At 45.5% G+C, this 13,275-nt stretch overlaps 1 protein-coding gene across 3 annotated transcripts; it reads right to left on the bottom strand.

Moving 5' to 3' along the window:
- Positions 1 to 227: 227 nt before the first annotated feature.
- LOC311308619 (branched-chain-amino-acid aminotransferase, cytosolic-like) lies at positions 228 to 12,331 on the bottom strand. Of its 3 annotated transcripts, XM_084437613.1 has the most exons (18): positions 12,148 to 12,331; positions 12,006 to 12,044; positions 11,724 to 11,821; positions 11,081 to 11,147; positions 10,868 to 10,959; positions 10,592 to 10,696; positions 10,427 to 10,494; positions 10,044 to 10,140; positions 6,268 to 6,342; positions 5,701 to 5,901; positions 5,000 to 5,110; positions 4,801 to 4,920; positions 4,091 to 4,254; positions 3,380 to 3,522; positions 2,616 to 2,701; positions 2,101 to 2,241; positions 1,860 to 1,934; positions 228 to 1,708 (listed from the first exon to the last, which is right to left on the bottom strand). In XM_084437613.1, the coding sequence occupies exons 1-18, from the start codon at positions 12,227 to 12,229 to the stop codon at positions 1,667 to 1,669; spliced, it is 1,806 nt and encodes a 601-aa protein (XP_084293739.1). In that variant the 5' UTR covers positions 12,230 to 12,331; the 3' UTR covers positions 228 to 1,666. The 3 variants fall into 3 exon arrangements, with proteins under 3 accessions (XP_084293739.1, XP_084293738.1, XP_084293737.1); XM_084437612.1 differs by lacking the exons at positions 10,044 to 10,140; positions 10,427 to 10,494; positions 10,592 to 10,696; ... (3 more) ...; positions 12,006 to 12,044; positions 12,148 to 12,331 and adding an exon at positions 7,158 to 7,209 and having other exon boundaries at positions 5,701 to 6,058; XM_084437611.1 differs by lacking the exons at positions 10,044 to 10,140; positions 10,427 to 10,494; positions 10,592 to 10,696; ... (3 more) ...; positions 12,006 to 12,044; positions 12,148 to 12,331 and having other exon boundaries at positions 5,701 to 6,058; positions 6,268 to 7,247.
- Positions 12,332 to 13,275: the final 944 nt, after the last annotated feature.

The raw sequence follows: 13,275 nt of genomic DNA on the forward strand, positions 1-13,275 counted from the left end.
GAAATATTTCAGTCTCCTCACTGTGCTATGTCTTTTTTTCTCTTACATCACGGTGGACTAGAAGATGTAACTAAGTCGGCCCGACTGTCGTTCTCTGACAAGGCGGGAGATGTATCTCCTTCACATGACAGACAGCAGCATGTAGCTCCAGACCAGGCAGGGAGATGGTGAACGTCTCGGAGGTATCTGAGCAGTGGGAGTCAGCATGTAACAGAGCACACCCAATACGTGAGGGAACACGGAGGTTTATTGTAAAAATATAGTAACAGCAAAGACCAAGAGTAACACTACTCCGCAGGTAAAACGAGACAAACCCAGCAAAGGATCCAGCAGCATAGCCCCTAGAAGACTAACTATAAAAACACAGGTTAAGAGATCCACAGGACTAACTTCCCTCGGTCAGGCACTTGGACAGAAGGGGGGGACAGGGAGGTGGAGCTACCTTGTGGGGAAAGAGTAGAATACATTCAAAGAAAATAATTGGGGTGCAAGGCAAGCAGCGGGGCAAGGACAGGAAGCAGAATATAACGGATACAAGCAAATACTTGGGAAGACAGTAGTTTCAATGCAATAGGGAGCAAATAAGTTAAAACCCACACAGGTTCCTATTTAAAAAAACAAACAAAATTGTTACAATACATGATCACACACAGCCTACAGTAGTGCAGTCACTGACAGGATATCTATTGCAAGTGGCTCTCTCAAACTCAGGAGCCACATCTGTTTAACATCATCCCCCTACTAATGCATGCTAATTTACCTTGACCACCCGCTTTTAATCTCCCGTCTCAGCTTGTTGACAATATCTTGTCTTTGTAGCATCTCTCCAGACACTCTAACACACCGACAACACCCACGCCATTCCTACGACACGCACGCACACACACCTGACACCAATCAGACCCAGGCCAGTGTAAACCCAGTTCAATGATATTGCGAAAAGCACCTCTGGAATCAATACAGCATGTGAAAACATATGTACACCTGCAACCATAGTTATGAGGTCAAATGACGGTCTTCATCACAAAGAAATAAATGATGCCCATCTTATTGATGCTCATCTTATTTCTTATGAACCATTCCATATTGTTCCTTGGCTGTTAACAAGACAGCGGTTGATGTCAGATGTAACAGTTCCTACTGAACGAAGCACTGTACCTATAAAAACTACCAACAAGGTTTACAAAACAAACAATTAGCTGCTCTTTGCAAGTATTTCTACCATGATAATAAAAAATATATCCGTTTGTGCCTACTGGCAGGGATAAGCATATTGGACGCTGTCCAATGTAGTGTTTGTGCTATTAAACAACATTGAAGACGTCATGATTGGAGTAATAACTGGTGAGAGTGTGACGTTCCTCAGAAGTACACAGACTACTGTAGGTTAGGTTTGTGAAACTGCAGCCGTTTCACAACATTGCATATATGTCGCTTATTAGTTTTGACTGGAAGTCGTTACATTTGACTAAACCTTATCCGTTTAAAAGACCACACAGAAACACACACAAAAAAAAACAGCTAAAAAGTTGTCCCAAAACGTATCCATCTCCTTTCAGCCAGCTTGTCATTGGGAGTGCACTTTTGGGTTGGAGGAGGAGCTGGTGGTCTTGAAGATGGAATTGGGGGAGTGGTCTTGATATGACTGGCATGTGCAAGTAGCCAATTAAACGACCAGGGGGGCCCATTCACTTTTTGTCCGTCCATACTGAGCACAGCAGTGGGCGGGGCGGGATGGAAGAGGAGGGCAATAATCATTTTGTTGCTTTGTCGTAAACAAAACAAACACTGTTACGATGTCAGTAGTAAGTCCAATGTTAAAAAGCTGAAGGCAAGCATTAGAGCATGAAGCTTCATACCTGAATGTCGGTCAGCTCTTTGAAGAACCTCTTGGCCAGATCCGGACCGTTCTTCATGGTGGGGATCTGGTAGGTCTGAGGGAGACATTTACACGTCGTTACGGCAAGAAAGGACGCAAAGACATCCGACACAAAGAGAGGCCTCGTGGGAGAACACAAAACAGTCACACGGGAATTCGAGAGAGACATAATTTGGAACAGCGACGGCGCGAGCATCGGTTCCCCTGGCGCCTCTCCGTACCTTCCCCTTGTAGAGCAGACTGCCGACGGGACAGACCACGCAGGCCGTCCCCGCCCCGAATACCTCCAGGATCCGCCCGGCGTCCAGAGCTCCCAGAAGCTCCTTCATGCCCATGGTGCGCTCCGTCACCTTAAACTCGCCCTGACCAAAAAACACAGACCGACGCACATAAGCACGGACTACCCTACGATGCCACGCCCCCCCCCCCCTACCCTGAAAACATGGATTAATTAGGATAAATCCCTCCTTTTTTGTCTGCGTAGTAATAGGCTATATGCACAACTCCAATATTTACTGAAATTAGACATGCTTCTCTATTTTCTGTCCTACACTATTGGATGAAGTGATTAATCAGGTGTGCCTGACTGCAGCACAATGATCAGGGTCACCTAAATAATCATTTCATCCGATAGTGTGAGACAGGAAATAGAGAAGCATTATTCAGGAAGTAGTGGAGTTGTGCATATAGCCCATTGGGATGGCTGATCTGGACACCCCCCAGGTCTCTCTCTCACCCACGCCCTGGACAGGTCCAGCAGAGACTGTCTGGTGACTCCTGGGAGGATGATGCCGTCTAGAGGAGGAGTCAGCAACTCTCTCTCTGCAGACAGACAGACAGACACACACATACACACACATGTATATGGACCAACAGACACACATACACTGCAAGCTGCTCAGGCATCAAACACAGGATTTTATCCCAACATACCGCCTGACACCCGGTATCATTAGAGTAGGTGACTATTTTTTGTGATACTTTCTTCCCACGATAGCGACATTTTTCCACTGTATCGATTTTCCACCCTCCAGCATCGATACATAAATATACAGAACAGGGAATAGATCATATAGATATATAGAATGAAGGATAGAATTCAATCAGACACATTATTCATGTTTTAAAATGTCCTTACATTCCCTCCCCCCTCAGGATCACATCCAGGGAGCAGGGGATGGAGTTGTGTTTTCAGCTTCTATTTTAAAATGCTCATTAAATTATCTAGAATATCGCAATATGTACTGTATCGTATCGCAGTGTAACTTGATACAATCATATCTTGACCCATGTATCCTGATACGTCCTTGCCAATACCCTGCCCTACATTAGAGCTAGCCGACAGCCAAACCAATGACGACCAGCAGAGGGCGACGCTACCACGGCACCGTCTGCCAGAGGGATTCAAACGCAAACATTAAAGTCGTACGGACAGACAAGACAGCAGCCGCCCAGTCAGACGGACAGACAGACAGACGGACAGACAGACAGACGCGGTACCTCCTGCTTCGTTGGTCCAGTAGATGAAGAGATTCATGGTGCCGACCTCGGTGATCTCCTCCTGCTCTCCGTACAGCCACAGCACCTGCTGACAGCCCTGCTGGACCGCCACGTTCTGCACCGCTATCGTTGGGCCGTAGTTACTGAGGGAGGGAGGGGTTAGAGGAGTGAGACAGAAAACGAGGGGGGGTGGGGGTAGAGTAGATAGGGGAGAGTGTGTGTGAGGGTGAGGAACAGATAGGAGGGGAGGGAGAGAAGGCAGGAGAGGGAGAGAGAGAGAGAGAGGTAGGGCGGAGGGGGTGTTATATTTCACACCACTGCCTCCCTTAAGAGAGACACGCAGGTGCTCCAGCTGGGACAGCTGATCTTGTCACAGAGGTCAAACCAACATGGCCGCCAGAGGGCACGCAGTGGAGACTTTGGTTAATGTTCAGACAACACTTAGGAATTCAGGAACAGGATACTGTTGACGTTTAGGAATTCGGGAACAAGGTATTGTCAACGTTTGAGAAACAGCTCGTGTGATTAATGGTCCCTGGAATAAAATTAGAGGCGGCGCACTCCATACGTTCTCTAACTCAGGACCTAGAATCTCACCAGACCATTTCAGTTTCACAGTGTTGAGTAAGACACCTAGTGTGCTAGAAAGATGTCACAGTCTCCTGTGTGTGTGTGCGTGTGTGCGTGTGTGTGTGTGACGATCATGCTCACCCCCCCATCTTGTACGCTCCGACACCGCCCCTCCAGGCGCGGACGAAGCCGGGGTCCGCCAGCAGGGAGACGGGACTGAAGGCCCCCGTGCTGAAGTAGGGCCCCACGGGCCCCAAGATGACGAACAGCAGGGCCTGTCCTGCCCGCGTCACGCCCAGCGAGGGCTGAGGGCGCGGGGGACAGAGGAGGAAGAGGGTGGTGACGCTCATGCAGCGGAAGTACACCGTCTGGTCTCGCTATCCGGTCCTTTGTTTAGCGAGGACGGGTAAGACAGCGATTGGACGCTCTAGCGCGAACGTAGCCTGGCTTCGCCGGACCCAATTCGGCAAAATGCAAAGGGTCTAGAAACTCAGTTATTTTCCGATTCCCAAAGGGCGTTGCCAACGGGCGTAGATCAAAATGCCTCTGGACGCGATTGGATAGACCTCCAACCAATCAGCAAAAATGCCTCTACGGCGCTCCTCTGTTCCATCAGCTTATTAAACCCGTCCAATATCAGATAAATGGTTGTAATTGGCACGAACAAATCTCTATTCGAGCAGATTCAGTTAGAAAGGTTGGATATCCAGACTGATCTGCGGAGTGGAATAGAATGTGAGCTCGCGAGATCAGGCTGGCGACGCCAGGCTAGCGTGAACATCGTCCCCGCCTACTCCCCCCCCCCCCCCTTTTTTTTTTAAGCCATAAGAACGGCGTTCCCAGCTCCTCACCTCAATCCCGATGAAGGTGGGCCGGATGTAGAGGCTGGCGTCCAGAGAGTAGGGGACCCACTCCTGGTCCACCTCCACCAGCTTCCTGATGCACTCCAGCAGCTCCGCCCTGTCGAACAGCTGGGAGGAAGAAGGCAGAAGGTTAGCGTCCCATCGTTCCTCACGGCCGGTTTACTGGCGGGTATGAGAGGAGACTCACGGGGAGACAGCTTCGGTCAGCGCTGCGGTGCATTCTCTCCATGTTCAGCATGGGTCTGAACAGACGGATGTGGTTGTCCACCCCTCGGAACGCCTTCATGCCCTCGAACAGCTGACACACACACACACACACACACACACTTTTGGTTGGTTGCTGGACACCTGCTATTTTTCTGTGGCGGGCTAGCTACTGTAGCTGTCAACTACGTGCGGACAGGTGCACGTTGTGTTGGTCAGTGTTGGGTCAGTGTGTAGTCGGCTGCCTTTTTCTCCCAACATTGTAACTGTCAGCTTTGGAGTGTTGGTGTGTCTCCTCTTCCCAGTCTCCCTCACCTCTAGGGCTGGGTTAAAAAAAATTGATGAATCGATTCTGAATCAAATGATTCAGAATCGATTAATGAATCCCAAAATCGATCTTCTATTTAATGAATGAATGAATAAATGAAGGAATGAATGAATAGTTCATTAATTCATTCAATGATTCATTCATTAATTTTTGGAAATCAGTATCGATACCCAGCCGTAGTAGGCCTGTTGATGTGTTGCATAACTTGGCAGTCATGTAATTAAGGTTACAAGTAAAAAACAGGTTTTATGACACTAACCGAATTGATATTGAATCAAATCGAATCGTTATCGATTCTGAACCTTGTGAATCGGAATCGATTCTTGAAATTCGAATCGATACCCAGCCCTACTCACCTCTATGGAGTAGTGCAGGGCAGAGGTAGCGGGATGCAGAGACAGGTTCTGGAAAGGCTTGATCTGGGGCACCTCCCAGCCTTCCTTATCCGACCAATAGATGGTCAGCATGTGGTCAGAGAACTGTTTGCCGAACAGCAGGGTGGAGGGGTCCGGTTTGGGCTTCGTCACAGGGTTGCGCTCGATAGTCATATCTGCGGCCTGAGGCGAGGAGGGACGGGCGGAAAGGACGAGACAGAAGGAGAAGAGGAGGAACAGACGAACTGACGAATTACAATGATTTCTCTTGATAGTGCATGCTTCGGGAGGGAAATTATTATAGATTCATATGGAATTAATATCAGAGGCCAATTAAGCACTTCAATTACACAGAATTAAATAATGAAATCATGAGGAATGCAGGAGGAAAAAGAAAGGGAACAGGGTCACATGTTGGCGCAGACACCTGGAGCCATAAGGAGACTTCCGTCCTCCAATAAAGCAGGCTGTAAAAGCCTCAGGCCTCAGCTGACTGGGTGTGTATGGTCATGAAAGACTCATAAAAACTCTTTTCCTTCACGCTGTTACCTTGAATGAGGAGCTGGCGAACCGCAAAGACCCCAAGGAGAGGGGGAGCGCTTGAAGGAACCGTCCATGGAGTGCCTAGTCAGACAAGAAAAACCAGGGACCATACCAGAACACTTAACAGAATTTTTGAGTTATGGATATAAGTGCCTATGCGTCTGCTCCGGAAGGCAATGTTGTGAGCCTGCCTTTTACTCAAGGTGACATGCTGTCACTTCCCTGCCAGAATAGCAGAGGGCCAGCAAAGTGTCACGGGTGTCTACGTTTAAGCGTGACATTGTTTATGTGTGTGTGTATGTGGTCAGTAGTGCTACCTGCACTATTGTGTGTGGTTTGTGTGCTGGGGACAGCTGAAGCCAAGCAGTGAGCTTTAAATAGCTTCACAACACGCATGTTGATTGCATCAGTAAAAGCGAATGAAAACACTACACGCAGTATTTTAGATCGATCGAGATATTAGGCTATATTATTCTCTCTAAAGGTTTTTTGTAATGAATTCATAGGCCTAACTTTCTCTGCCCAAACCATTTCTGGAGAGAAGCCAACTTCTGATGTGGCAGAACTGAATCAGAATCAGAACTTTATGAAGGGTATAAATTACATTTGATAACTATAATAAACGTTCAAACGCTTATTTCGCTACGTGAGCATTGGCTAACTGAAATTAATCTGGAAAAACAAAATAGCCCGAACAAGCGATTAAAGAAATAACGCTAGCGTATTAGCTAACAATAGATTATTTGTGCCATAACGTTTACTAACGGTTACCGCATAAATTGTCACATGTTAAAGTGTGTTGTGGCATTAAAGCCATAAGCTCGCATAATACTATCATCGCAACGTGTGCTGCCCTGGCGCCTTTTCCTAGTAAGCTAGCTGCTTAGCTCGCTTACCAACTTCATGTCAGAGCAGGACCTGGGAGTCTAGACTGGCTGGCTTTCTAGCTAGCATAACGTTAGCTAGAGAGATAGCGAGCTGCTGTTGCGCTGAGTACCAGGGGATCATTATTAATTATTCACAGAGACGGTAGCGGTAAACAGATATATAGATAAACTAAGATAAGATAAGATAAGCACTGATCTTTGGACTCACCGTTCGAAGAGCTGCCATCGCCGCTAGTACGTAGATTATGAATGGTAAACTAGTTCGTGTGGAAACACTAACTCAGAGCACAATCGTTATTTACGTTCCGGGTTGGAGCCAACAGTGTTGCCAACTCCTCTGTAAGGGATGTTGCTGTTGGTTCTCCCAAAAGTAGCTAGATGACGCAATCAACTAATTTGCATTATATGCAATTCAGAAAGAGGCAAAATGAATGGAGAATTTTACAAACTATTTACTCCAGGGGCCAATCCAGATGTCAGTAGGCAAGGCGACCAAGGGATATTGATATTTTTGTCTTCCTACAGTGCAAATATAGTTTATATTTGGTATGATAACCCAGCCTCTCAGCACACTTACAGTAGCCTACAATAGGCACTAGAACTGCATGTTAACTCACTCTGTTAAAACTTGCATTACTGCATTACTGCAAACTGGGAGTGGGACTGCAGAGCTGCTATCTGGTCAGACTGGCCGAGTGCTGTGTGAGTGGGGAGGATGAGGAGACGGCAGCCCTCGCTGTAGTCGGCTCGACCCAAAGATGAAAATATAATGCTCCTTATGGACCAAAGCTAATGCTTTGCATGATCAAATACATATTTCTCTGTTGAGCCAATGAGATGAAGCTTTTTTCATCATATCTCCTAATTATCCCTGAATGGTGAGATTATTTTGGAAGACTTAAAAAAATATGTATTTGGAATGTCGTCAGAAATCTGTATTTTTAATGAAACTATTTACATGTATTTGTCGAGTAAACAATTTGCAACTTTATTTTGACGGTATTTCCCCGACATAAATTCATATAGCTAGATGTGTCAACTAATTTCCCAAATAAAACGGAACACGGAAAGCCAAATGGAGATGGTCCGAATTCAGAGAACCGGAACCTTATGTTTGGAGAATAACAGAGTTCAGATGATTAACATGGAGATGGATATGATTGGACTACGTGCGGGGAGTTGTAGCAAGCTTGATATCTGATTGGTTATCGTGCATTTAAAGGGGTAGGCATGACAATAACATAACAGGTGCAGATTAATTTAGCTGTGTAATGTTGGCTAATGGGAACCCTGAAATGTAATCATGTTTAGAAAGCTGATATAATGCCCCCTGGAAACATAAGGCAGTGACCACACACCTAAATTCCCTAACAAGATTAATTAGCAGTTCCAAGTACTGTAAGAGGAAACAGTGAATTAGAATCGGGGTTTATTAGCCAGACATACCTTTTACAAATGTAAGGAATTTGGTTCACAGTAACTCACACAGCAGGCCTACGTACATTCAACAATCAACAATAACAATCAACAACAAGAGTAGGTTTAGCCTACATATAAAGTTTTGAATGAAATACATGTACAACTTTAATAACACTAAATATACTTATAATATGTAAGTATATGAAATGTATGACCAAATTATTGCACAATGAACATGTCTGTGGGTGTGTAGGATTTGAGCATATGTTGACAGGCATTGCTCTGAGGACATGCAATAACAGGTCACATGTTCTGCCTTCCCTCTCCCTAGTGCCTCTCTCTCCCTCCTATCTTCTAACCAGGTCCAGTGGATGCCCCACTGTCACCAGCAGACCTCCCTGAGTCCGATAGATACCCCTGTGTCTGCTGTGGATGTCGTAGCATTTAGTTAACACACACACACATACACCAGCCCACTTCCGGCTTTAGGCCTGGGCCATAGCAAACACACACCAGTATTTCCCATGTCTCTCCTATGTTGTTTTTTAGATTCTCTTACTCTGAAAATGTAATTTTCGTATACCCACCTCCCTTGTTCTCTGTAAAGCACATTGTGTTGCCTCTGGGTATGAAATGCGCTATACAAATAAAGCTTTGATTGATTGACATGGCTGGGTTTGGTTAATTGTTCATTATACAGTGATGGTGTGATGAACAATTAACCCAGCCACGCAAAACATTGTTTGTTTGATTCTTTAGGAATTGTGTCAAAAGCACATGAAGTCATTCTAAATAAATCAAGTTTACTGTTATGAAAAAGAATACAAGTTCAGAATCTATGAGTGTGGGTGAGTGCCTTCACATTGAGCTTCTATGTTTGAGCCTGCACCTGTTGGTCTAGTTCTAAATAATGCAAACTGTTTTCTATATAGAGAATCGTATTATAATTAACTGTTTCATTGATTTACCTTTTTATACATTTGTTCAGTTTTTATTGAACATAAGGCAAAATCTACATTTTTTATGGTTGTATTTGATAAACTAAAGTTGTTTAAAAAAAAAAAAAACCCTCCTGTGATATCATAAAAAGCCCCTTTATCAAATGTATAAAACTCACCCAAATCTATTTCACTCACAAAGAAGTTAATTAGTTCAGTGACCTGAAACAGAGTAGAGAACAGTGTTGGTCTGAAAACATTATACAGTAAGAGACTCTATGAGGCCTGCTCATGGAACCTGGCTCTTGAAGCCATAGTTGAGCTCAGCTCCTCCACTCAGGAGCAGGTCTATCCCTGTACAGAAGGTGGCATCAGCAGCCAGGAACAAAGCAGCCAGACCACTCTCAGCCTCTGTCCCCATTCGACCAATCAGCTGTTGGAAGAAGAGATCCATGTGTGTGAGTAGAAGCAAGCAAATGGGATTGAACAAATATACATCCTCCCAAAGCTTTTGTTGTGAATTCTAAGGTGAATGAACCTGAGCATGTTCCCCTTCTTTAATGGTTGCTGAGGCGTCTCCTGTCTGTCCTGCCAACTCCTCCCAGAGAGGGGTCATCACATTACCTGGAGAGATACTAACAGAAACCACAGGCAGTGTTAGACAGCAGGGTTGGAGGGATTTGTAGTCTTGATTGTGCTTCTTGTATACTGCTGCCGTAACACTTTCGTTTCCCCTCAAGGATCAATAAAGTACCATCTACCAATAAGAGTGATACTGTATAGGGAGGAGATTCAAAGATGGTTGTAAGAGGACAGGAGGGAGGGCAAAAGCAGGAAGGAAGCGGTGGAAGGGGACGTCGAATCATGAGACTGTTGCTTTACATTCCAGCAAAACAAGAGACAGAGACCAGTTCTACTCACCAGTTGACTCTCACTTGGTATCGACTCTCATCCACTGCCATAGCCTTGGTCATGGCAATAATCGCCCCCTTGTGGATTAAAAGAGACACACCATCCATATGAGGCCTCACAGTATTAGGTCATAACAGATGGTAATGGGGGGCATACATAGACATGTTAACCCACCTTGGTGGCGACGTATGGAGCTGCGTGTTTCTGGCCAATGGAGCCCACCAGGCTGGACACATTGATGATATTCCCCTGATGCTCTCGCAGATGGGGCAAGGCATACTGGGAAGGGCAAAGGGGGGGGGGGGGTCCCGGGAATAAACTTCATATAGGCCTGTCTACACATATTGCACTTTTGCAACTGTATAAACACACACACGCACATACACGCACGCACACACGCACCACCCAAACACATTAAATAAGAAAAAATTGAACTGGGTCAAGACTTACTTTCGATGCCAAGAAGTAGCTGATGACGTTTAGGTTCAGGAGATCTCTAAATTCATCTGCTGTCGTCTCATCTGTGGATTTGTGAGGTGGGTCTGAGAGATGGAGATGAAGGCATGTGATCAGTACCACCCTCCAATACATTTCTGATAATAAGAATCTGTTTATTGCCATGCAGACTTATTAACTGGTCTGAAAATTAAGCTGTATACTCACGCCACCCAGCATTGTTGACCAGACAGTCTATTTGACCGTAATGCTCAACCGTCACAGTAATTAACCGCTGTGAAGAGAAAATCACATTGCTCTTTTTCACAAGAAACAGCTTGATTTCATGCAGTTTAATGTAATGTGTCTGGGATAAGTGAAACGATGAATTACACGGTCTATAAATCACTTTAGACCCGTTTCTCCTGGAGAGCAGACAAACTTCCAGTCTTAAGTGGATTAGGCTTACATGATCAATAACACAACCAGTTTGAGGAAGGTCCCTACTCCCTAGCCTCCTGTGTGCTTTTATTCACAAGCCTCTATCGCGACTGTGTAACCTCTGCTGATTGTTTGGACATGTGAATGTTGATTCAGGATTGCAAAATTGTTCCTGGGGGAAATAATAAATGCAAAGGGTCTTTAGCTGAAAGTAAAGGCTTTAACTGTATGAAAATAAATAAAGCCCATTTGTTGTATTCAAAACATTAAACAAACAACCTGTCAGTGCTATAGTGTAACAATGCTGACAGAATGTTGTTGCTGTGATCATGTGATCCGTTGCGAGCGCACATCCTCTTCCCTGTGTAGCGCGTGGCGAGGACAGGGATCATTTGAGTTCACGTGACAATCACATGCAGCTTCCTTATACCTTGATATCCTCCTCTTTGGAGATGTCGCATGACACAAATTTACACGACCCTGGCCCAGCCTGGTTTAGCTCCGCTTCTAGCGCCTGACCTGCTTCCACTGTAAATTGATAAGATGACACAGTTAGTTAGTTGGAAATAGTATTTTAGGCTAATGCTAGGCTAATTTACAAATTCGCAGTCACATTTAATGCAGAATTGTATTCTATTCCATCATGCTGTGATGCACAAGGATGCTAACAGATTTACAATATATAAAGTATTAATTGAGTGCAGTAGCCTACCTCCTCTGGCACAGAAGATAACTTTTGCCCCATTCTCCACTGCAACAGAAACAAAATCAGTGCACCCTTTCTGTCAAACTTCATCAAGTTCAAATGCAACCTAATAATGAATTGAAACCAAGCCAGTGATTCCAGGACTTACCGAATACTTTGACAATCCCTCGGCCAATCCCCTTTGAGCCCCCAGTCACAATGACCACTTTGTTGCAATATCGCAATGACATTTCCGTGACTGACAGCTGATGAATGACACTGGAGATGAGCCAGAAACTAGCGCTACCGGCTACAACGTAAAAAAGTAGCTAATTATAACAACTCAACGATTCGTTGTGCTGCGTTGTCCCCGTCGCATCCCTTTTATCAACCAAAGTTCCTCATTAATCATGGGGTTTGTATAAAGGCTTCATGGGAATTGTAGGCTAGTAGGCTACTTCTGCATAAAACGCCTACAGCGCCATGCATGAACAAAATAGGCCTATCAAGATAGGTACCTTCACAAATTAAAAAATATAAAAGACTGAAATTTAAAAAGAATATATCTTTATGCTAGTAATGTAGCCACTCCATTTGCATGTTTTCTCTGCATATTTGCATGTGTCAGTTTACAGTGTAGACTACGTTCATTTGGGGCACCAAGTGTCTTAACACGTGTTCGGGATGTGTATGCATGTACGCTTGAAAGCGAGAGGGGGAGAGCGAACGAGAGAGAGAGATAGGGGGAGAAAAAGAGAGTGAGTGAAAGTGAGAGACTTTAAGGGGCTGACATTTGAGGGTGGGGGAGAGGGGGAGGCGAGGGTGGCCGTGCCGAGGTTGGGGAGGCGAGGGGCGGCGGATTGAATTTCGACCTGACAGCATTCCCCGGAGACATCGTGAGCGTGAGAGAGCGAGTGGGAGAGACCGAAGACAGTGACCTACAAACAAGCTTAACTATCTCAACTTCACCCAGGGTGGGGAAACAGGACACAGATTATCACTGCCCCTGAAGGAGCTGTGGTATCCCCCCTCTCCCCCCTCTAGGCTATTCCCCTCCCACACCAGACACATGAAGGTGGGCAGGAGAGACCTACAGAGAGACCAGGCAAGGGACAGTCAGACTGAGAGACAGACAGAGGGAGGGAGGGTCAAACACCCCGTGCTGCAGGTACAGTAACAGAGTCATTCTCTGGAGTTGCACTATGGCTTAATCAACAGTAGCTGATTGGCAGGAGCGTGAGAGACGTGTGCTTCTCATGAACTATGTGCTACAGCTGTTACCACGTTGTTATGGCTA

The sequence above is a fragment of the Borostomias antarcticus genome (assembly GCF_949987555.1).
Source record: "Borostomias antarcticus genome assembly, chromosome: 5".
In the NCBI taxonomy this organism is placed as follows: Eukaryota; Metazoa; Chordata; class Actinopteri; order Stomiiformes; family Stomiidae; genus Borostomias; species Borostomias antarcticus.

Excerpts from the sequence above, each read along its gene's own strand:
- LOC311308619 (XM_084437613.1), bottom strand. The coding sequence starts at position 12,229 with ATGTCATTGCGATATTGCAACAAAGTGGTCATTGTGACTGGGGGCTCA. Across the intron at positions 12,045-12,147 it reads AGGGATTGTCAAAGTATTCG|TGGAGAATGGGGCAAAAGTT; the intron begins GTAAGTCCTGGA and ends TTTCTGTTGCAG. Across the intron at positions 4,255-4,800 it reads CCACCTTCATCGGGATTGAG|CCCTCGCTGGGCGTGACGCG; the intron begins GTGAGGAGCTGG and ends CCGCGCCCTCAG.